This window comes from Phalaenopsis equestris, unplaced genomic scaffold (assembly GCF_001263595.1).
Source record: "Phalaenopsis equestris unplaced genomic scaffold, ASM126359v1 Scaffold233749, whole genome shotgun sequence".
Classification (NCBI taxonomy): domain Eukaryota; kingdom Viridiplantae; phylum Streptophyta; class Magnoliopsida; order Asparagales; family Orchidaceae; genus Phalaenopsis; species Phalaenopsis equestris.
Genome location: NW_018251685.1, coordinates 53,608 through 78,228, shown reverse-complemented (window position 1 = coordinate 78,228; position 24,621 = coordinate 53,608). Strand labels below are relative to the sequence as shown.

Here is a 24,621-nt window from a genome sequence, read left to right as displayed (position 1 = left end):
GTGAATTGAAGTTTAATGCTTTGATCTTGTAAATAATTATTAAGATCATGTGGCATGTATTCTCCACCTCCATCTATTCATAATTATTTTATATTGTTGTGAAAATGATTTTCAATCATTTTATGAAAGGAAATGAAATGAAAAGTAGTTTCAAATTTATGCTTTAAAGGAATACACCAACATAAATGAGAAAACAAATCAAAGAAGGTGACATGATTTCTCTATCATTCAACAAAAGCATGAGGAAAAGATCCTCAAGTTTTTAAATGAAATAATTCTAATAAATTGTAAGTAGAAGAACTACTAAAGAATGGAAGTTTGTGAGTTTATTTTATATTACAATCTTAAATGGTTTAAATTGTAGGAAATTTTTTGAGGTGAGGATATGAGTGAGAGATCTTTGAAAGAACTTTATTGTGGAGGTGGCCCAATCCTTGGTGTTAAATGTTAGAACTTTAGATAATGGTAATAGTTATGATCAGGTATAATTCTTGATCAGCAATTTTAGAGAGAACTTTTTTGGTGGTTGATCCTAAATATAAAATTTGCTAGCGCAAAAAATGACTTGGCAATTAATATCTTGAGTTAGTTTTTGAAAAGAAAAAAGGTCATAAGTGAGATGAGGAGCTTTAAATAGGGGAGATAATTTAAGCTTACTGATGGGTGTGGGAATAATACCATTGCCCACATGAGCAATTTGTACACTTCTTCCATTACCAACTTCCACTTAATCTAAGCCATTATATGGAGCAACTTGTTGTGAGTTGTCTAGGTGTGGAGTAATATGTGTTGTTCCTATAGTATTGAGGACCTAGTCTTGACTTTGGGTCTAAGTTTGATTGGTAAGGGCTGTGGTGGAAGGTGTGGATGATGCTTTATATTATAAATTGGTTCTATGCCAGAAGACATTGGCCGAGAGATATTACTTATTGCAAATCTAACAATTTATAGTGGTATTGGCTTTCTTATGGGTGTTTTTGTTTTGAAATTTTTTTTAGTAAGAGTTTTTGCTAAAATTTTTGTTGTTCTGAAAACTCCCTTTGCCTTTATATGTAACTAGAGTTAAGCATTGTATGATTTTGGTAGATTTGTTTGCCAAATTGTACTCCTCGCTATGTAGTAATGAGTAAAAATCTTCCAAACTAATTGTATGTAATTGGATTTTAATGACAGTTTTAAGAATTTGATAATTTTGTTGTAGAACATTTAAAGTGTAAAGAATTATATCTTCGTTGTTGATTCTAGAACTTGTGGCTACAATATTTTGACCAGATTCTTGATGACACTGTGATATTGAGTCCTTGTATTTGCTTACAACCTAAGCATCGTAAAATTGAGAGAGGAGCTCGCGACGATCTAGAGAAGTTCAATGACATGGTAATAAATCGATCGAAAGCGAAGATCCATAGCTCCTTTTAAACTCTGAAGCAATCATTGGGAAATATGGCAATGTTGTTGTGCTCAGATACTGGGCCTCCAAGTGTCTCCATGTGAAGGATTATAGGTACCAATAACGAGGCTTTGTTATGGTGCTTAAATAATATTTAAAGATAGAGGAATGAGGATATTTTACTTCTCTTGTGATTGCTGGAGCAGATTCATAAGCACAACTAGGGGGCGAATAGGCACATCCTTTTATCAATTTGTGTGGTCTGCTGAAGTGGGAGACGAGGGAAGAGAAGTGTTTTTCTGTCACCCTCTAGAAACTGTTAAAGCGGAGGCGGAGCGTCCAAGATGGCTTATTCGCCAGTCTGTGGGGCATTGAGGAGAACATTGATGGTTGAAAACTTATCACGAAGTAAGTCGGTTAATCACGTAAATATATGTGTTAAGTAATAATGCGGTTCATGAGTACCACACATCAATCAAATGAGAAAATGGCTAAGAAGTATTCTGAAGGGCGAATCTCTAGTTTACTGAGGGTCTAAATCTAGTTCATCATGATCACAATCAAGAGATGGAGTTTCTAAAATCTTACTTGAAAAACAAAAGCACGAGGTTGAAAAATAAAGGAAATTCACAAAAAGATAAATCTTATATTCCTTCAAGAGAGATTTGGCTCACGCTTCTATGATGCAGGTATCATGGTGATTTGTGGTGTACCTATATGTTTTACCTACGTGATAGTTGTTAACAGAGATAAAAAGTTCTCCTTATGTCTATGCCTAGATCATAAGAAAATTAGATCCCATTACATTCCACATGATCATTTTGATCCCTTTTATATGTTATAAAATCCCAATAGAATATACCCATTCTTATCTAAATTTTGTGGTTAATTATTTGTTGCTCTACGCAATGGACAAAATTTGTGGATCACGAAATATGTTAACATCTGAATTGACTAGATCAAGAGTAAATGAACTTGATGGTTAATTGAACAACTTAGATTTGAAAGCTCGACAAAATGTTACTGGGAAAAAACATTCTGAGAAAACCAAAAAAATACAATCGTTAACGATGGACATCAAATCGAGGAAGAAATAACAGGAAGATGGACATCAAATGAAGAAAAACTTAGACGGACATGTAAGAAATAACGATGGACATCAAATCTATAGAAACCATTGTTGCAAGTAAAATATGAAAGTAAAAACATACAAAAATAATTTGTTCCCTCTTTCAAAACACTAATCCTTTCTCTCATACAATCTCCTCTCAAAATCACATAAGAAAAATAGAAGAGAAAAAGAAAAGGTAGAGCACTTAGGACTCAATGTTGAGCAAGGAAGAAATCGTAAGGGAGAAGCTCTCCAATTCTCCCAAACTCTGTCTCCAGTAGTCCCGAATGCCTCTCCCCTATCAATGGAGTCCTAAGGTATCTTTTTATAGCCAAATTCTCTTATTTTGAAAGCAAAATTCTTTCCAAAAATATTTTTCGCTCCGTCAGAGTGGTCACACCGAATTTTGACATGGTCACTCCATCTTTCCTGATCGGGCAGTTTGGTCACGCTCGAACCTAACATGGTCATGCTGGGGCTCAGAAAGAAGGGAAAGGTTATGCCTGATCCAGAAGTGGTCACATCGCAAGCTTTGATATCATGGCATGGTCACGCCCAGTCCAGGCGTGGTCATGCCAATTCAGACCACTTTTTTCTTAGTTCCCTCATTTTGAATGCTTGTACGATTGCCTTTAACCTACAAATTATCAACAAAAACCTCCCACAAGTGTAAATACATGATAAATAAAGTAAAATACTATATAAAATGCAAGAATAAAGGAAGGAAAAAACATGTTAAATTAACACATGTCAATCGTTGCAGTTGTGCTGAAGGTAAACAACATGAACAAAACCTTGTGTTCTTAAACTGTTTGTCAAGGATAGGTGATGTTCACGTAGTATTTGAAGTTGAATGTTAGATGCTTAAATGAAACAATTATGTGGAGCATGCATGTAAATCATCTTAGGGAAAAATTTTAAAAATTATATTTTTTTTAATTCAATATTTTAAATACACTTAAAAATAGTTTTTTAAGAAAATCAATAAAGTCTCCGCGTTAGCGGTAATTTTGTCAGGTCAATAGGTAAAGTTGCTGCAGAGATTGCGATTTTTTAAAATTCAATTTTTTTAGTGTCTTGTGAGATATCAGTATTCTTATGGATGTATAAAAGGAAGGAGAAGAAGCACGGGTGTGATGGCTTTGTCGATGAGAAGGCTTCGTCAGCAAGAGAAATGGGGGCAGAGCAGTGACAGATCTCATCAGAAATAAGGTGGAAACATGATTTGTTGATTCTATGACGTGGAATGTGTGTTTAGGTTTGCCCCTCATACAGAGAAGAGAAAGAGCATGAGACTGATGAGATCGAAAATCGAATGGAGTGGAGCTCAGTTTTGTGGTTCTTTAGCCTAAGCAAGAGGATAAGATTGTCGACATAAGGTGATTAACTGAATGATGTTTGGCTTGGGCTAATTGTTAGGAAGGGAGGTGTTCGATTGTCGAGGAGATGAGATGGTGACAGAATTTCCCAAGAGGGGTCATTTATGGGCGGTTAGAGCCAGCAGCTCATAAAGGCAAAGCTAATTTGTTCCATTTTCAAAATTTAGCGGTTCATAATAAATTATCATTTGTTGATTTGTTCCATTATAAAGGCCAAGCTAATTTGTTCCATTTATGGGAGATTAGAGCCAGCAGCTCATAATAAATCAAATAAAACATCATTTTCAAAATTTAGCAGTTCATTTACGTTCCAGTTTCTCCCAAACGATTGTTAAATAAAACAAACCACGTCAAGAACTCATCAATCACCCCACCTTTCTCACACTAACAGCTTTCGTTTAGGATGTCACTTGCTCATCAACTTCTACTTCTAAGATCTAGCTCTCATACCCATTATAGTGACTCAGATTATCTTGAACAAAATACTCTATTTTCATTCATCCCATCCTGAAGTTGTATGGTTCTCAATGCAGATACAAAACACACTGCTAGAAAGCTACTAGAAGACATTAGAAACAATTTTTATACACAAAATAAACCAACTGATGTTGAGAATTGTTGTCAAAACAACATAATGAAAAAAAGAGCAGCAGTTTTACCATTTGAATGATTCAGTTTAATTGACTCCAACCACAGATTTCAAAACCTGAAGGCTGTTGCTAATTTCTACAATATCCGTAGCGTCCTTGAGAGTGGGGGGAGGTTCCACTCCAATCAATCGATACAGCACCATTAGTTCCTCGCCAAGTGAAGGTTGGAGTGTTGCTCTGTGACCCACAATTGCTCTCACTGAAAAAATTTGATCCCATAGTTGCTCCTCCTCATTCCTTGTTCTCTGGGATTTGCAGAATTATTAGCTAAAACCAGTGTTCATAAAGGAAAAGCTAATTTGATAAGTTAAAATCATAAATTATAAATAGTGACAAGTTTTAAGTAACATATTTTATCATGACACGACTTATGTTAAGAAGTCGTTGCGGGAGAATGACATATTGCAAGCAAAAGTATTGTTGAAACACTAAATATTAGCATGCAGATTATGAAACTAAGTGTAACAGTTCATGAGCAAACAAGGAATGGAAATTGATGGAACCAATAGCGAGTTAAGAGTATCAAATGAACATAATATCTTACTACCTACATGTGAAAAGGATATGTCTAAGAACAAAATGAAGATATCAATGAGTTTTGAGATGAAGCTAGATTTCTAGCTAAGGTACAAATGCTGGATAAAATACTAAAGTGAACTATTAGTGTGAATCCAAATATGTCATGTGAATCACACTCAAGATATATAGCATTGCACGGACGGGAAGAATAGAGCGAGAGGAAAAAAGTGCATAATAACAAGAGTTTTGATAGAGTAAATTCCGTAGTCCTTATTTTCGAAATGACTTCTTATTTATAAGTTTCAAGAATATCTAGTGTAAAATTATAAATTTTCCCTAGTTCAATAGAGATATTATAAGTTATTATTAAACCTTTTCATTGTTGTAACTGACTTCGACACTTTTTTATATTCATAATTGACATTTGCAACATTTAGCATTCAACACTATTTGAAGAGGGCATTTAATGGCTTGATACTCTTGTCACTTGGTCAGTTTATAGCATTTGGTCAGCCGATAGACATTTGGTCAACCAAAAGGTCATCGGTCCGCCCTTTTTAGAGAAATTATGAGTAGAGACCCTCATGTTGTTAAGATGAACTTGGTTCTTCAAGCAGAGGGTGTGTCAACCAATGAAGACTGACTGGCAGCTCTTCTTAGACAAGGGCCTTCTTAGAGGATCAGAAAGACATTCCGCAGAGTGCCTTTTGGCCAACTTTGTGAGAAGTTTCGCAATCAACTAAGGGAGCTAGTCATGAGCGACTGTCCCTTGAATTGGGTTGCTTCTATTTCTTCATTCGATAATGGCTCAGAGTTCCCAACCAAAGGAAACAAAGCTTTGCATTATTGTCTTTTGGTCATCTCGATGCAGAGTCATTTGGTGTTCACAAGCATAAATTGTTAGATTTATTCGAGATTTGTGGGGCTATATTTTTAATATACATATTTAGTTTTCCAATTTGCTAATTTCTTGAAAGCTACAACTGCGACAACAAAATAAGAAATAATTGTAAAAATTGACTTATTTATTGTGTAATAACTGCTTTTAATGAATGAACTTTTTGGATTTTCGTGCCTACAGTCCATGTAAATAGAGCCTGATTAGCACTTCTCCATCACTTCTTCTGAGTTTCCTGTCCTTCAGTTAATTGTTCTAAGGAGAGATTAATTATGACAAACATTAAGAAATCTTTTGCTTGGACGGTAAATGAGGCTGCCATGATGAAGACCTTTGGAATTTCGACTGAAAAATTCCACCCTCCCAAGGATGCAGGAAAGAAACTAGAGTGTAGTTGGTCCATGATAAGGAAGAAACCAAAGGATGAGGGCCGACCAATAATATTAAAGAGGCCAGAAGGAAAAGGACGATCAGTTAGCTCAAGGAGACCATAAGGATGAATCTGACTGGACGGATAGAAGTAGGTGAAATATTTGGTCCATTGTGTGGAGGGATTCCAGAAAGCGGCTGAGTCATCTGACTCAATGTCGCTCCATTGTGAAATGGGGAGGAGGAGGAGCGATTCCAGAAAGCGGCTGAGTCATCTGACTCAATGTTGCTCCATTGTGAAATGGGGAGGAGGAGGAGCGGACGTGCACGCCACAGGTGCAACGGTCCTCGCCTTGGCGCCGATCTGTGAACGAGTGGCTCAACAACCGATCTAGGTGGTCATAAAGACCCAGGTCCAGCTGCATTGGAGTACAGTTCTCTTTCCATTGGTTGCTGAGAGCAGCCAGCCTGATGTCTAATTGCTTCTTGGTGAGAGCATCCGATCCTTTGAAATGGAGTGGATCACTAGTATGAGAAAACTGGATTTTCTTTAATCGAGTAGATTTGTTTTTGGTTTGACATTTAATTATTCTTGCAGAGGAGACTGTGTACATCATCGACTCATTGATGATGATAGCCGACCATTCACTGTTCAATAGGTGGCTGAGGGACCTTCTGTAATAGCTCGTGGCATAGGTGCCTCGGGACGTCTGTGTGGGCCTGAGGATGTTGAGAAGAAAACCGACAGTCAGCGAGGATCTTCAGCATCACTGGTTCACTGGTAGGACAAAACAATAAACTGCTTTGCTTGGGAAGCTTACTGAGAGGGAGATCACCATAATAGACCTATAGGAAGAACTGAAAGCTCTTCATCAAGAAAATATGGTATTGTTGGCAGCTCTCTGGGGGGACTTAGCAATTCTGTGGATGGAGCTGACAGAGGTTTGGGCGACTAATTTCATCTCACGGATTTGGGCAGAGCAAAAGAGTGTTAAGAGATTTAAATTTGGTGGGTGAGCCTTATATCAGAGTTTTGTAAGTCATGATCTTATATCAGTCGAGACAGATAAAGACCCTAGTGTAAAATATTTCTTATCTTTAATAAAACAAGTTAATTTCACAAATTTTCAAATTCTCATGTCATTTTCTTTTCTTGAATTTTCATGCTGATTTCATGTGAATTTATGGATATCAAGGTACGGATTTGTGGAGTTTCGAATTTCCTGAATACCCAATGTAAAAGGGTCAAAGAAAAATGGGGGTTATTGTTTTTTCGAATATCTCTCCTCCTTCCCTATAGTCATTTCTTGTCACTCCTTTGGGTCGATTTATTTCAAGCAATTTCCATTACTTCCAAATATTCTCTACAACTATTTGGTTCGTTGCTAATAAGCGAGAAATCTTCCCTAACATTGTTCAATGTGGAGCTTCTCAATGACATTTGTGTATATAACACAAGTATAGTACTAAAGGTAGTGGAGCCGGAAGAGAGGGCGACTAATGACTTTGGCAACGATCTAATCTTCTACCGAGATGATTGTCGGTGGGGGCTTCGACTTTCATTTTGTCACAAGCTCTGATAAATGCTCACGGTCGTGATTACCTTCAATATGTACTTGAGTGGATGGAGATCCCCTAGTTCTAGGAACTGTTCACATATATTTTCTCTTTTAGAGTAGAGCCTGGCAGTTACGTCTTTTTTAGATTAATCCGAAAGTTCCATTTGGTCGATCTAGAAAACAAAATCAAATATTGGATAATTCAATTTTATTTTCGGGAATTTGCAAAGACTGGGGGACTGCCACTTGGCCAAATGGAGAGTTGTACAAAAAGAAGGGTCATGCAACGAGTCATGGGGCTTGCATTGACATACGTGCGCAAATAACTTCTAATTATTTAGTATGCTAATCCTAAGACATAACACATTACTTGCCATTCTTTTTAGTAAAATTTGATATGGTTGACACCCAACAATGTGTTATAATGTGCCTATTCCCCTCTTCCGGTTGTGTCATTGCCTGGAATGGTGTTCACCATTGAGATGCCACTAGGACGATTTATCCAGTGCCTAGGTAGTATTTTTCAACACCTTTAGCTATTGTTATGTGTTGTGCTATCTTGTGTTAGTGATGTGTTACCTTTTTGCTTTTCGGTGTGCTTGTATTCTTGTTGTGTGTGATACTATATTAGGGCGATCTTCTGCAGGTATCGTGTCTATATTCACACATTCACACAATTATGCGGATGCAAGTAATGTTTTCTAACCCTTGCTTTCAGGTGTTAATAACTCCCTCGATTATAAGGCACTGCTTGTTATTTTACGTTGCATGGTGTCCCACTTACATTTGTTTTATGCAGTTCGAGTCCTTTTTTTCTCTTTTAGATGTATTTGATAGAGTCCTATGAGAGTCTGTATCGGAAATAATGTATGACATGAGTTTCGATACAGATGACGCACTGAACCACGTGACAGGGGCTAGGAGTGGTAGCTCGTATCCCGTACCTTAAGTCCGAATTTTACATTCTTGAATAGACTTAGGACTGAGCATGTATATGTGAAATCCGATCTTGAATAGACTTAGGACTGAGCATGTATATGTGAAGTCCGATCGCTTTTACTGATTTTCCTGGATTATGTTGTCGGTCTAGCGGCATTTTGCCTCTTTTATGTATTTTTCTGGAATGCTTCTTTTTCTTTTTCTCCTCGTGTGTCTTGCATGTTTAGAGCGCTTTATATTGTTTTTCTGTGTATTTGGACCTCACGAAAAATGCAATATAGGCTCATTAATGATCCTAAAATTCTAATTCTTCCTACTTAAAAATCCTAATAATAAAAGATGAATATAATCTAAAATTTTAGGATTAAAACTTTCAAGATTTTTCAAAATCAGTTTTTACTTTCTGTATAGTCTTTAGGCCAGTTTTAAAAATGGATTGCATGTTTAACTATAACTCAATCATACTTAATAGCACTTCCACGCGTAGGATTGTGATAGATAATTGCATCATACTTACATGTCCCGAGGAGAAGCCTCATTCTTCTCCAATCCGACTAGCACAGTATAACTTCGCTTAGGTGGTTGTCTAGCACGCTTAGGGCGTTAGGAGGTTTCCCAATCCAGACGGGGCATGTCCACTTGTTGGAGCGTTTTCAGCTTTGTAGATGAACCTCCACTTCTCTTTCTTTCCTTAGGCATCCTCGCCACTTCCAAGTGTAAGACCCACCTCTTGGAGCCCCATCCGATATTCAGAGGAAAATGTTTCGTTCCTTTGACCTTAAGGCTATCGAGATTCCCCGTGGACGTCGTAATTCATGGTTTGCTGAATGAGGATTTCAGAATGTGTTGGGTCGACTACCTTCACAACCAGGTAAACTTCGGGTCTTAGTGGCTTGGGATGACGGGTCTGTGGTATCCTGATCTGACTACCTTTACCTTCTAGATATTACGCTTTCCCTCTTTTGATTACCCTTGTTGAGCCCTTTTAACTCTTTTGCCTTAGTTGGCAGCACCCTATCGCCCAATTGGGATACGACAATTTATCCTCTATTATTATGGTCTGGATGTGCTTTGTAGGGATCCCCCGTCGAGATGATACGATTATTTCACAAGTTGTGTATGCCGATAAGACTGTTACACATTTGCGGACAGTGAGAGACTCTGCCCCGTGGTCTAGTAGGAGCTTAGAAGCATCGGGGCATTCCTCCAACAAGATAACCTCCCTTGATAGCCCTGTGCTAGTTGTCACTCTCAGGCAAGCAAAACCCCCTTGGATCAAGAGTATTCTTGGGCAACCCCAAAGATGTAATTAACTAATAGGGATACGTCCCCTTAGGAGCATTCATGACCCCAGAACAAACACCTACAACTAACTCTCTATTTTTTTGAGTAGTTTACGTAAATATTCTTTCGTGGATATTGGTTTAAGGTGCTTTCGCCCGATCTTGTTTAGGTGGACACACTTAACATATCTTTGCGAGGTTTACCGCACGTAGACTTTCCACGTTTTGTGTTTTGTCTTGTTTGTCGAGTTGTTATATGTCTATTTTTATTCAGTTCCTCTACTCTTCGAATCACTGATATGATTCGGGAGGGAGATTTATTCGAAAGAGAGAAGTATATGACGATTGACAGGCTGGCGACTCCTAAAATAAATGAACGGAAACAATCATTACGTGGTACTATTTAACGCATTATTATTTGACACGTATACTTGCGTGAGAAACCAACTTGTTTTGCGGTATGTTTTAGTCTTGTCACTATAACAACCCTCTGGCTGGGGTAGTTTAGTGTTATACTTCACTTATAACATTGCTTCCATCAATTGGTAAACATGTAAGGAGTTTTACATGGTTGTTGATGATGGCGTCGTTTGGACGCCCCATAGAACTAACGAAAGTAAGTCGGCCCAATTCTCTTTTTCTCGTTCAACTTTCCTCTTTAGCAAAATTAAAATTACTTTGTTAGCAATGTGTCCATTTGTTTGGAGATGGTATACAGATAAAAAATTCAGGTTGAATCCTTAAATTTGACAGAAATCCTTTACCCTGGGTCAGCGAATTGTGTTTCATTGCTGGTGATAAACACGATTGGTAAGCTACACCGATAAATGAAAAATCTGTCCAGATGAGGTACCAGATGACATTCGTGATAATTTGAGCGAGGACCATTGTTTAGATCCACTTTAAAAGATAGTCCACAATGAATAAACGAAATTTCCATTAGCCATTTGAAGGAGGAAACAAGCCGATGATGTCAAGCCCCTAGACATCGAAAGGCTAGAAACTGATAATCGATTGTAGTTTGTGGGCCGACTAATGCTGCAACGAAGCATACTTTTGGCACTGCTCGTATCTCTTGGAAAACTCATCTTTATCTTTCATTAAGGTCGGCCAAAAGTAGCCTTAAATGTGAATTCCGTTACTAAACTTCTCAACGCGACTTATAGGAATTCACCAACTCACTTCATAGTTGAGCAAGGCAGCGAGTGTTTTACCAAAAGTGAAAAATCCAAGAAAATTTATTCATGGGAACCATTACCAATATGAGTTATTACCAGCAGAAGAAGGCAAAGAGAATAGATTAAGGATTTCTTAAAATTTAAGTTAAATAAATACTTAATTTGTAATGAATAAGGGAACTTCACTCTGTAGATTGAGGGGGAGAGAGAGAGGGGGAGAGAGAGATGGGACAATCATTTTCTCACAAAACTCTTCCTATTATTTGTACTGTAATCATTTTCTTATTTTAGCTCTTTTGATGGTGTAAATTCACAAATAAATCAAGATCTAATATTTATAAATCATGCTTAACTCAGACTACCAATCAGCCCCTAAGGTAGTGTTTGGTCGCGGACGCATATTTACGTTAACAGGTTTTATAAAATCCGCGAAATCCCGCATGTTCGCGGCGGTGGAGCACGCTAGAAATGGCAATGTAAATCCATATAATCCGCCTCATAATCGGATTTGATAAGTCCGGATTTACGTCGCAGAGATAGAACGGGAGAGAATTGGATTCAATGGAAAGTTGGATTTGATTTTCTCTTATTTGATGTTTGATTGGATTTAGGTGAATCCCATAGCTAAATTCCATTAAAAGTGTGCTACCAAACACCTCCTAAGTGTTTCTCAATTGAGTTCAATACAGATAATACAAACAAAATTGATCATTTTGACGAATCAAGTAATTAAAAACAAAAAGGAAAATAAATTGGAAAGCATTACAAAACCTGCAGACTATTGGTCACCTCGTGGGAATGCAAACCAGTTACACCAACATCATCCACGCCAACAGGAACTGGTTTTTCAAGACTTGTGAGTTTCATAGAGCCAACCTTTTCCAAATTTTCAGCATTTTCATCTTCTGAGGCAACAATTACAGAAGACAAAACACCGACAGACTTCAATGTGGATGCATCAGTCCTGCGCTCCTCCGAGAACCCTAGGCTCTCCTCCTCTTCTCCACCGTCTTCCCTCTGTTCTTTCGTTACTAAAGCATCATTAGCCTTTCCTTCCCCACTTAGCTCAATAAAGGACAAATCCTCCGACTTCAGCGTTGGGGGTTCAAGAAACATTTTGTGTCCATTGTCACCATCAAAGTTTCTCTCTATCAAATCCTCCGACTCCAGTAACTCTTCGTCCGCCTCTTGCTTCAAAGGTGGTATAGGAAGCAGGGCGCTCATAATTTTATCTGCGCACATGCATCCGGCCATATAGATTCCAAAGGGAAAGGAGAAAAGGAGACCTAAACCTGATAAAAAGCAAATGGAGGGGATTATGACGGGCGCGGACATGATTGCGGCTCCGGCGATGGCAACCCTCTTTCCGATCGAGCCACTACGGCATTGGACGGCGGCGGCCAGGTTAGGCTTTCCCATCTCACCTTCCTCTTCCTCGATTTCGGCATCTGTCCGATCCATCGCACATCGACACCGCCATGGTTGCTCGAATGGATGATTATGATATGAGAGCATATCCGCACGTGTCAGTACGGAAGCACGTAGCGAATGCTCAGAAATAGGAAGCGGTCGTTTTTATTTATGTTCATTACAAAATATTGACATTAACAAATCACATGGATCAAGTATTGATGTGATTTTTTAAACCATTCTTGGATGCATTTATGGCTAAATAATTAAGATTGTAGTAAAAATTGAATATGAATTAGAGTTTTATCATGAGTTTTGGTATTTGAGGGAGAATTAAGAATGGAAGAAAATGGAAGAAAGAGAATATTAGATTTGTAAATAGTAATGATTTGGGTGCTCTTGTATGTAATCACCCCTTTTTTATTGAAATAATAGTAGAGCTCAATTTTATTTGCAAGGAGAAGGAACCCATAAAAAAGTGGTTAGAATGGGCTGCATAAAATATAACTTTATGGAGTAGCTCAGGAAAAAAAATTAATTTAATTTTGGGGTTTGCTAAAGCAATAAAAAGTCGAAGCAAATTACCATCACAACATGGAAAAGTTAAGAAAATAAAATAAAATGAAAGAACTCGGCAGCAATCCTAGCGTTAATTCTCTGTGATAAAGCTAGAAATGTGCAGCAGGATTCTAGTAGTATATTTACTATGCTTAGGGATTATTTGTGGTAGCTGCAGCTTATTAATAAATTGTTGTAGATAAGATGACTGACTGGTTATTTTTTGCAGTTTGAAAACAGTTGTGCGGCTGTTGTTTCTATACAAATGATCATTCTACTTCTGTGTAGTAATGTTGTTTGTAACAGAATTGTTATAGCAATATATTTGATACTTCAGAAGTACAAATCCATTTCAGAACAGTATAAAAAAGAAGATATGCATCTTACTTAACAGTAAGTGTCACGATTATTAAAATAACATTTAATAATACGATAATATTATTTTTAAAATGCAAACGACGTATGTCACGAATTACATTGTCCTCCAGGGATACTATTCATTCTCGATCACTCAAGACGGTAGAACCTGCAGGCTGTCTGTCCACCGGAAGAACTCACATTTCTCCATGATTCTCCGAGAGCACTGTATAATTGTTTCCCGTAGCTATGTGGCTGACGCGATGTCAGCAAAGAAGTATGAGTCCACAATGACACGAAATTCCTCGGGAGGTCCAAGAAATCTTAGAACTCATCTTTCCTTAATGGTTTAAAAAACTTCCATTAGTCAAAACACTAGTAGAAATAAATAAAAGAAATAATTAATTACAATTTTTGTGCAAGCATAAGGTCTTAGAGAACTCAGCATACCGACCAACAAATTTGTCTCTACAAGAAGACAACATACTTTGTTAAAAAAAGGTTCTTAGTTGTCTTTAACTCACGTAATACCAAAATTGTGTATTACATATGCATATCACCAAAAAATATTATCCAAAAGAAACTTAAAAAAAGTATCACCAAAAAAAAAGAAAGGAACGTGGTTGTCTTTTATAGGATTTCACATGTCACACCAACAAATACCTACAAACTAGCCATCTAGAATAACTCATCAGGTCTAACGTCTCATCATTGACATCTGATCCACCTAAAAATTATATTTTTTAATGTACATTTCGTGCTCATTTTATGCACATTTTTAATGATATGAATTTAACGAAAGGTGTTTTGCATATTTTTATCTTTAGGTACAAGAAATGGACTTTTGGTGGAAATTAAGAAAAAACAATACAATTTGGAGCCAAATTGAGCGAAGAAGAAAATTCTAATACGACGCATTTTGATATGACTTTCCATGTTTAATCTTCTTCATATTTATTCCATGTTTTCAATGAAATTACACTTTAAAGAAAGATTGGTTTCATGTATATCTTGTAGGTATACCAATCTGAAGCTCAACGGAGCTAAAACGGGACAAAATGGAGTTGAAACGAGGTGAAACAATGAAGCTGCACGTAGGGTGGCATTATAACACCCAGAATGGAGGCATAGCGCCAGACACAGGCGCTATAGTGCTACACACTTGCTTTATAGCACCCGGGACGGTTATTGGACTGTTTTTAGGCAATTTTGGGTCATTCTGAGATGTTCTGGAAGCTTCTGGACAACTTGCATGCCCCATGGAGTGATATAATGAATCTCGATACCTACAACTTGCATGCCCCATGGAGTGATATAATGAATCTAGATACCTAGAAAAGATTTTTTATGTAGAGATGTGTCTCTTGGAGTGAAAGGGTGTGTCTCTTGGATGAAAGGGTGTGTCTTTTGGAAAAAGGAGGTGTTTGGCTCCTCTTTAAATAGAGGGGCCTGGTGCCTCTCATGGAAAGTAATTAGGGGACTCTAGAGACTTCATTAGGAAGTGTTTTAAGAGGAGTTTGGCTTGATTTTATGGAGATGTATATTTCTTCATTTTCTGGAGAGATTGGTGAAGAATTTTGAGAGATATAAGCAAGGAAGTATGAGCGGCGCATGGATCGATGGGAGACTTTCTTGGAGAGATTTTTCTTCTTTCTTTCAGAAGGAAAAGGCTAAGTATTGTGTTCTTCATTTCCTTGTAATTGTTGTAAACACTTTCTAGTGGATTTTCTTTGATCTAAATGAAGTTTTCTGTTATTTTTTATCCATATTTTGTAAGTAATTTTCTTTACTCTTTTCTTATAATATGAAATAGTAGCATGTGTAAGAAAATTTGTTTTATGATAGAGTTATTTTTATGTGATGAGTAATATCTCCTTTACCTTTATTTCATTGACATAACTTAAGTGGCAATAAGTTATGTTAAAATTTTTTGTATGTGAAACTAAAACTCGGGAGAGCAGTGATCTTGCATCTTGAGTGCACTCACATTGATCGGTTGACTAGTAAAATGGTTAGTTGGAAATGCAACTCTTAAGAAATTATAGTTTAATGAGCTGTTTCTATTAGATGTTTCTATGTGACAGATAGTTGCATAAAATTAATAGAAAACTAAATATACATATATGCTCGAAAGAGGGTAGGTGGACATATACTCCTTATTGACACATAACTTATTAATTAATTCTATCAATTCTTTTTACTGTTGATGTCATTATCTTCATTTTACTTTTCTTTTGCAAAGAAATAGATTCATGCTTAGGAATTTAGATTTGCTTAGAAATTTTTCTAATTTATTAATGTTATGGTATTTTTCACCGGATTTTAATTGATTTGCAAACTGATCACTTGTGAGGTTAAAATCTATTAAGAAACATAATGACTCGGGAGGGTCATGATTTCACCCAATTGGTGGATACCGCACTTCATTCTAGGCAGATCCATGGTGATCATCTAAGGGGAGTACAAATAAATAGAGAGATAAGTTTTTATGGGTGTAGAAATGGTTAGTTCTAGAGTGACAGACTAGATTTTTGTCAATTTGGCTTAAAGTTTAGTACTCTGACGTTGGGATTCGATCATGATAGTAGCATGGCTTAGGGGCATCTAGAGGTGAGAGGCTAGATAGTTCTGATGTAGAATCTAGATGTTAAGGAATCAGCCTTAAGTTAGACAATGTTCTTTGTTAACACCAGGAGGGGGTAAATAATATGTATACTCCTATTTGTCACTGACTACATTAAATTGTAAACATTTCATTCCTTCACATTATCTAGGTTATTGCAAAAGAAAGGTACTCTTTAACATCTCAAAATTTTCCAAACCAATTTATCCTTATTAGTTATTTCAGATTTTTAATATTTTTATTTAAGAATAGTTGTTACAAAAATCACTTTAATCGATATTCCAAACTGAGGCCTGATAGTAGTAGACTAGAATTAGCCTAAGGGATTTCTTACTTCGCTTCTCTGTGGGATCGATATTGAAGTTTTAAAAGATAACCCTATATTACTTGAACTGATACGTATACTTATGTAGTACCTAAGTGTGTAAACTATTTTCTAAATTTTATAGCATTTCGATTTTACACACTAGTCGCTAAATATAAATTAAGTCAAGTTTTTTTGCCATCTTTTGAAAGCTAAATTACTGTGTAATTGTGGGTCGAGTCAAGTTTTTGGCTCCGTTGCCGGGGAAGCTTCAGTAAGAACTTTTAGGAGAATTTTAGTTAAACCTATAAGACTTAGATTTAGAAATTATAGTATTTTAGTGTTTTTAATTATTTTGTGTATATTTTAAAAAAAAAATTTTGATATATATCCTATTAGTTAAGCCTTTCGATTTGTATGAGTAGTTCAAGAGCTACAAACCTTAAATTATACGACTCAGATCGAGAGAGAACTTTTAAGAGGATTATGAATAAGAAAAGACTGCATGAATTTAATGTAAAAATGATGGATCAACAAAATTATGACTATTTAGTTTTGAATTATAATGCTAGTAGCTTCGATAAAGTAAACCCCAATATGGTAGCGAATTTTCATGAAAATATGCTGATTATTTTAACTTCTCAAGTTGCTGATATTGCTAGGAAGTTAGATCAATATATAGAAAGTTATTCTTAAAGGCCCCCAAATATTGAGGAAAATTCATTTGGACAATTGATTGAGACTAACTCTTTTGAAACTAGACATGAGTTATAAAGTCCTTATTTTGATTATTATAACCCAGGTTGGGAAAATTATTCAAAATTTAACTGGAATAACAATTTTGGAGGAGAAAACCAATTGTGGGAAAATAATCAATATAATCAGATATGTGATTGGAATAATCAGGATGATAATGATGGACTTTCCTTTCCTTATAGAATTAACTCCAACCCACAAGATGAGGAGAAGGAATTACTCTTAAATTGAGGAAAATTCATTTGGACAATTGATTGAGACTGACTCTTTTGAAACTAGACATGAGTTATAATGTCCTTATTTTGATTATTATAACCCAGGTTGGGAAAATTATTCAAAATTTAACTGGAATAACAATTTTGGAGGAGAAAACCAATTGTGGGAAAATAATCAATATAATCAGATATGTGATTGGAATAATCAGGATGATAATGATGGACTTTCCTTTCCTTATAGAATTAACTCCAACCCACAAGATGAGGAGAAGGAATTACTCTTAAAAGAGGTTGTGATTCAAATGACGAGTCAGTTGGAAAGTCAAGAAGTCGCAATAAGGAATATAGAAAACCAACTAGGACAGATTATTAATTCAATTAGCAGTTCCCCGTAGATATTTTACTTAGCGACCATGAGACAATCCTTGAGGAGAAGAATGGTGAAAGTTATCCAACTAAGTAGTGGAAGAGAATTGGAGAAGATGGTTTGAATCAATGTTGAGTTTCATAAAAAGGAAAATGAGATTGAAAGACCAATGAAAGAAATTCTTAAGGGATTAGAAAAACTTATTTCATCAATTAAGATAAATATAGAAAGACCACCTCCACCATTTCCTCAGCCTCAAGGGGAAGAATTGGAAGATAACTTGAAACAAAAGAGCAACCTAGTAGAATTTGATCCAAAATTTGAAAAACCAAGAGAGAATCAAATCCAAAATTTGGGAGAGCTTGAACTATCATATATAGATCCATTTCTTATAAATTTCAAAGAGGGTATTAATATGAGGATTGAGAAAATCATTAGAAGAATATTAGATCTAGAAAGTATCATGAGGAGTTATAATCTGAATCAATCTTAAAAGACAAAACTAACTAAAAAACTAAAATTTGAGGATATTGTAGAAAACCTTGAATCCGGAAAAGATTAAGTTGTTGATCAAGGATTAATTAAATGGAATTTTGATCCAGGGAGAATCATTTGTCGAGCTGACGACGTTAAACCAAGTGTTTTATAGGAGGCAACTCATAATTATCAGTGTGCTTTGATTTAGTATGTTTGAGAGTCATGATTATCAGTGTTGTATTGTGTTTGCTTTTTTATGGATTGTTCAATTTAATTGAAGTTAGTGGAAGTTTGGATCATTTGTGGATTGATATAATCTTTGTGTCATAAGAGAGGTGATTCCTTAACTTCTTATTATGACTAACCTCATTTATTTTCTCTTGTAATAGTTGGATTAACGATTCTACTATGACTTGGGTTTGAACCGGACTTGAGTTTTACAGAAGATATCTTGAATTTGAACAGTTACAATTCCATCTCAATTTTGTTACTTCCTTTCTTTGATCCTTTCTTTCAATTTTGTTACTTCCTTTCTTTGACCTTATTTTCATTTGATAGGAGTCATGAACCTATTTGATGAGCAACATGTGGATGATCTTATAATACCCTTATAATTGTTGGAAGTGCTTAATTAAAAAGATAAGGTGATGCCTGAGGTTGGTGTTCGAGAGTCAATATATCAAGGATAATTGTATCCATGGGATTAGATTATATAAAATCATTTATAAGTACCCAATTTATTAGTGTAGTGATTCCGTTAGAAATCGGAAGTAAGATAATGAGATGTGATCAATTAAAGAAAGAATTGACCTCATTTATCAAGTGCGTTTGTGTTTGTGATTGTGTTACAATAATATATAGGGCGTGAAGAACACAGAGCACTTAAATATATATATATATATATATATATATATATATATATTCCTAAGCTTATACCTGTCATGCTTGTTAGACCATTCTTTAGTTCAATTTTATTCTGAAATGTTTATTTTAGATTTACTTTCTGTTGCAAATTGTTCTGTCCTGATGAATATTGTAAATGTTTCTAATAAACATTTATGGTAGATATTATTTTTGAACTTTTTTTCTTCATGCGTATATTTTCTGTACTAAATGTTATACATGATAAAAATCAAATTTGGGGGTAGGAAGAAAAATAAATTTTAAAATTAGTATACTTCATTACTCTTTCTTTTACTCTTTCTTCTTGTTTAGAAATAGTGGCATGAGAAGATTATATCGTTGTTTTCATTTTACTTTTTTTTTACAATGAGTAGGATTTATGTGTAGGATTTTGGGACGCATGTTAGTGTGCAATTTAATTATAAATGAGATGGTTTTTACTTGAACTTCATTTACATTCCAATTTAGGTATGTTGTAATGTTAAAATTTGTTGAAAAACATAAGATTCGAAAGGGTTACGCTTTCTACAACAAAGTAAGAATCACATTCAATTTCAAGGATGAGAAAGTAGTTCATTGGGTTGAGTACAAATAAATAGGGAAATATACTTTGATTACGTAGAATCAGAGATTTTAGGATGACAGACTAAAATCCCCAATTTGGTTCAGTTACTTCGAAATTAAAGCGAGATTGTTAGCCCTCGGGCAAGGAAGAAGTGGGAGCTCTGGAGTTGCAGCCAATATCCTCTCAACCTAACTACGGATTGAGGGACTAAACTCTGGATTAATCAATGTTTTTTTTTTGCACTCTCAGAGGGTAAAGAACATGATTTCTCCTATTTGGCACATACAATATTTAATGTATATCATTCCTATACATTAACCAATTCACTACATTAGAATAGTAGTTCTTAACATTTCAAAATTCTCCAAACCAATTCATCCAGAAAGGGTTATCTTTAAAATTAATATTTTCATTTAGGAGTAATTGTTGGTTGTTTTAAATATAAGATTTACTTTTAGGAGTACTTGTTAGAAAAATCACTTAAATTGACCTTCCAAACTAAGGGCTGATAGTAGTAAACTAGAATTAGCATAATGAATTTTTTACCTCGCTTTTCTGTGGGATCGATACTGGGGTTTTTTTAAAAAAACATATATTACTTGAAGCGATACGTACACTTGCGTAGAACCACTAGTGTGTGAACTATTTTCTATATTTTATAACATTTCAAAATTACTGCAAAATTTCGGGACAAGCCAATTTTTTTGACACTATTACCGGTGATTTAAATTGACATAAAACACACAAAAAAAAACAATACACAACTTTCAAAAATGAGTTACCTAGTTGTTTGCTGAAAGTGACGAAATTAAATTTATTTGAAAAAATTCCTATATCACTAATAATATACTTTTAATTGCTTAAATATATTTATTATTCCATTATTTGCAGAAATATATCCAATAAATAACTTCATGCCAATTTACATCAATTATACAGAAATAGGATTCAAAATTCTTGTTCAAGTGTCCACCTTGTCATTAGCCTTCTTAACACTTCATGACAACAATACGGATTAGAATTAATGCATAATATATAATATTTTTATAATTTTCTTATATTTTAATGAACATCATTTCCTAAAATTGTGAGGTGGCAATGATTTTAATTTACATGCTCATCACATCTAAATTCAAGAAGACAATGTTAAAATTAAAAAAAGCGGCCAGATAATATTGACAAATTGAAATTTGTAACCATAGTGGTGTTTGAATAAAAGTGATCTGGTCGAGGGCAATTTTTTTGTGAAATAATTTGGATTAAAATTTTCTAAATTCATCTAAATTAAGAAATTTAAAAATTTATTTTGAAATATACTAGAATTTTTTTGGGTAATACTATAAAATATTAGATTGATTATATATTAATAATTTTCTAAATTGATTGGTATCTACTTTTAATAGTTATGGTTGCCAGAAAATACCACTAATCTATTTTTCGTAAGTTTTTAAAATATCTTTATCTGGAGTGTTTTCTAGTTTATTTCAACTTTTTATTTTTTTTTAATTTTTATAATACCTATCTTTTTTTAAAAAGATAATTCAAAATAATTAAAAAAAAAGTATATATATTGCAGTATTCTCGTAGGATTAAAAATACATATCCTAAAGGAGTTATAGAAGATGTTTTAGTAAAAGTTGATAAATTTATCTTTCCAATGAACTTTATTGTATTAGAGTGAAGGAAGATAAATAAATTCCTATCACTTTAGGAAGACCGTTCCTAGTCACTGGAAGAGCTTTGATAGATGACAGAAAGGAAAACTAGTCATGAGAGTTAGTGATCAAGAGGTTACATTTAATATTGCAAAATCAATGAGATAACCTACAAAATAACAAGAGATTTAATGCTTCAGAATGAATATTAACGAATAATTAAGCAATGAATATCTTAAGAAGCCTTTTGAAAGAGATTTTGAAAAGAAATATATGGAATATCAAGATGAGGATAGAATTCAAGATGAATCTATGGAAGTGAGTAAAGAGAATTTGGATTTTGTTAAAAAAAATTGAAATGTTAGATCCTACAAAAGTAAAAAGAATTTGATTTCATCTATTGAGAAACCTCTTGAACTATAACTAAAAACATTTCCTACACATTTGAAGTATGCATTCTTAGGAGATTTATTTATATTACATGTTATAGTATCTTTAGAATTAACTTATATTCAAAAACAATAGTGGTTGGAAACTTTAAAAATATATAAAAAAGCTTTTGGATGAAAAAGCTTTTGGATGACATTAGCTAATATTAAATGAATCAGTCCTTCAATTTGTATGCATAGAAATTTATTAGAAGATCAACATAAACCAAGAGATGATAAGAACAGAAAGGGTCAGACTGTGATATGGATAAATGGAGGTTGACCGCTACCCAAAGAATGTATTATCCTGACAGATATCCGATGTTAAGCCCCAAAGTTCCATCATTAGAATCCCTTAAGGGTCAGAGTGATCCGACTGACCACATTTCCACCTTTAAATCGATCGTGTGCTCTCGCAAAATCTTCAGCACACTTAAGTGTCATTTATTTTATACTCTGCTAAGAGATTCAACTCTTGGGTAGTTTAATTACCTCTTATTAGGAGTTATCACCACCTTTAGCCAGCTCTAGAAGATGTTCACCACGCAGTTTGCTAGTGCTCAAAGGCACAGTAAGGACTCACAGGAACTGTGGCACGTCAAGTAAGGGTAAAATGAGAATCTTCGAGCGTATATTACTAGGTTTGAAAAAGAAATGTTGGAAATGCAAAATTTGGAACTCTCAGTTAAAAAGGTTATCCTGGTATAGAGGCTAAGGAGCAAGCAATTTAGATATTTTTTGGGTTTACAATAACCCAACAACCCGGCTGAACACTTGGACATAACTAACCCCCACATTGTAATAGAGAAGTATGTTCACTTGCTCTACTATAAAGGAGAATAATCTGAAAAATTTCTTGTAGAAAAGGGACTTGCAAAATGATGGGTGGAGGTTGAAAAAAGATCCATAGACCAAACATAGAGACATTCATCCATCTTGCAATGATAGAGAGATCGACAAAACAACCAAAGAGGTCAAAGTCAGTCAAATGAATGATCATCAAGTGTCTGAAGATCACCAAAAAGGATCCATCGATGAGAATCGAAGCTTTTCTTTGAAAAACCAACAAATTTAGTAATTACCACAAAGAACATGTTCAAGAGAGGAGGAGTGTAAACACATTCAACACCTAATTAAAGAGTTAATTCGGGCCTAGAAACTAAAGGAGTTTGTGGTGTCAAAGGCATTTACCCAAGGATAACGGAAAGCTCCACTAGAAGAAGTCTCTAATGAAATTGTCTGAGTCAATGCTATTCACATCATAGGGATAATGCCATTAATATTTAGAGGAGACTCAGTGAGGCTAGACAAGCAGAAGAGGCTCCATAAATGGGAACTTTGTGATGACTTCTACTCTGGAGCAGAAGCCTCATCCATAATTTTTTTTACTGGTGTAGACTTGCCCTCAAAGTGGAATCCCCCGGCGATGATTAACAACTATCAAGTTGGTAGTATTTTGTTTGACACTAGTAATTTAGGAAAAAATATATTTAAGTTAAACTTTGATAATATGCACTAATTGGTCAACCAACTAGTGGCACTAACCGACCCAATATATGAGTTATCTATCGAGCTAAAGGAAGCCTTGGGAATAATTGACATATATATCACCTAGAAGAAGGTAATAAACAGTTTACTAAGATGGAGGACTTTCTAGTGGTTAACGTACCAACAAAACATAATGTTATCTTTGGTTGATGGCTACTCAATGACTTTAGAGCTGTGGTTTCCATATACCACATCAGGATAAAGTATTTAAGTGTCAGGGAGACAGTAACTATCTGAGGCAATTTGGAATAGTCCAGGACATGTTACCTCCAAATGAATGTTATCGTGTAACAAAATTCATTTGACATTTAGAACCAGTGAGAAGGAGGCCTCCATTGACAAAACTACTGTAGAGATTCTGGCTTCTGATCCCGACTGTTCATATACAATTTTTTCATTACTTAAATTTCTTACTTTGCAACAGTGCCAAAAACTTGACTTTGAAGCAAATAAGAGTACAATTACTATATTTAAATATGAGATACTATGTAAGTATACATATGGTTATCAAGTAATATAAGACTTTTTGACTAAGCCTCGAACATCGAACCTACAGGGAGTTAGTAATATAAGACTTTTTGACTAAGCCTCGAACATCAAACCTACAGGGAGTTTTCACAATATGCATTTCTAAATAACAAACTTTCTATTTCAAAAAGACAAATACTTAAACTATAGATATTTTTACAATAATTAAAATTCAACTTTTTTTTGTATTTTTGATATTTTGACAAAACAGAAACTACTTCTAAATATAACTTGAGTGTATGTAAAAGAAAAGCACTAAATATGAAATATCTTTCTCCTTATCATGAATCAGTAATAAGTATATGAATTCTGTTGTGGATGTATTCAGATTGTGTTGTGTCAAATAGGAGCAATATTATTCTTTACCCTTACTAAAGATGCTATGAAGAACATTAGCTAATTTAAAGTTTGAATAGTTTTGAAGACAAGCTAGGTATGGAAGATACCAACTCTCACTCTAGAGTTCCCATGATTCCCTCCACCTGGGGGCTAACATCTCGTATCAGAACCTAAAACAATAAATCAAGTTGGGGGCTTTAGTCTATCACTCTAAAGTCCTCTAACTCTACACCCTTCAAAGATTATTTTCCTATTTATTTGCACTAAATAATAATGAATTATATTCTCATTCATACAACCTCATGTGATTCTT

General features: G+C 34.9%; 1 protein-coding gene across 3 annotated transcripts; it reads right to left on the bottom strand.

Annotated features, from left to right (window-relative positions):
- Nucleotides 1-2,564: 2,564 nt before the first annotated feature.
- Nucleotides 2,565-12,809, bottom strand: LOC110038762. Of its 3 annotated transcripts, none has more exons than XM_020743664.1 (3): nucleotides 12,065-12,809; nucleotides 4,540-4,775; nucleotides 2,565-3,138 (listed from the first exon to the last, which is right to left on the bottom strand). In XM_020743664.1, the coding sequence occupies exons 1-2, from the start codon at nucleotides 12,788-12,790 to the stop codon at nucleotides 4,557-4,559; spliced, it is 945 nt and encodes a 314-aa protein (XP_020599323.1). In that variant the 5' UTR covers nucleotides 12,791-12,809; the 3' UTR covers nucleotides 2,565-3,138; nucleotides 4,540-4,556. The 3 variants fall into 3 exon arrangements, with proteins under 3 accessions (XP_020599323.1, XP_020599321.1, XP_020599322.1); XM_020743662.1 differs by having other exon boundaries at nucleotides 2,566-3,138; nucleotides 12,047-12,809; XM_020743663.1 differs by lacking the exon at nucleotides 2,565-3,138 and having other exon boundaries at nucleotides 4,354-4,775; nucleotides 12,047-12,809.
- Between the last annotated feature and the right edge of the window lie 11,812 nt (nucleotides 12,810-24,621).

Excerpts from the sequence above, each read along its gene's own strand:
- LOC110038762 (XM_020743662.1), bottom strand. The coding sequence starts at position 12,790 with ATGCTCTCATATCATAATCATCCATTCGAGCAACCATGGCGGTGTCGA. Across the intron at positions 4,776-12,046 it reads AGGTGACCAATAGTCTGCAG|AGAACAAGGAATGAGGAGGA; the intron begins GTTTTGTAATGC and ends TGCAAATCCCAG.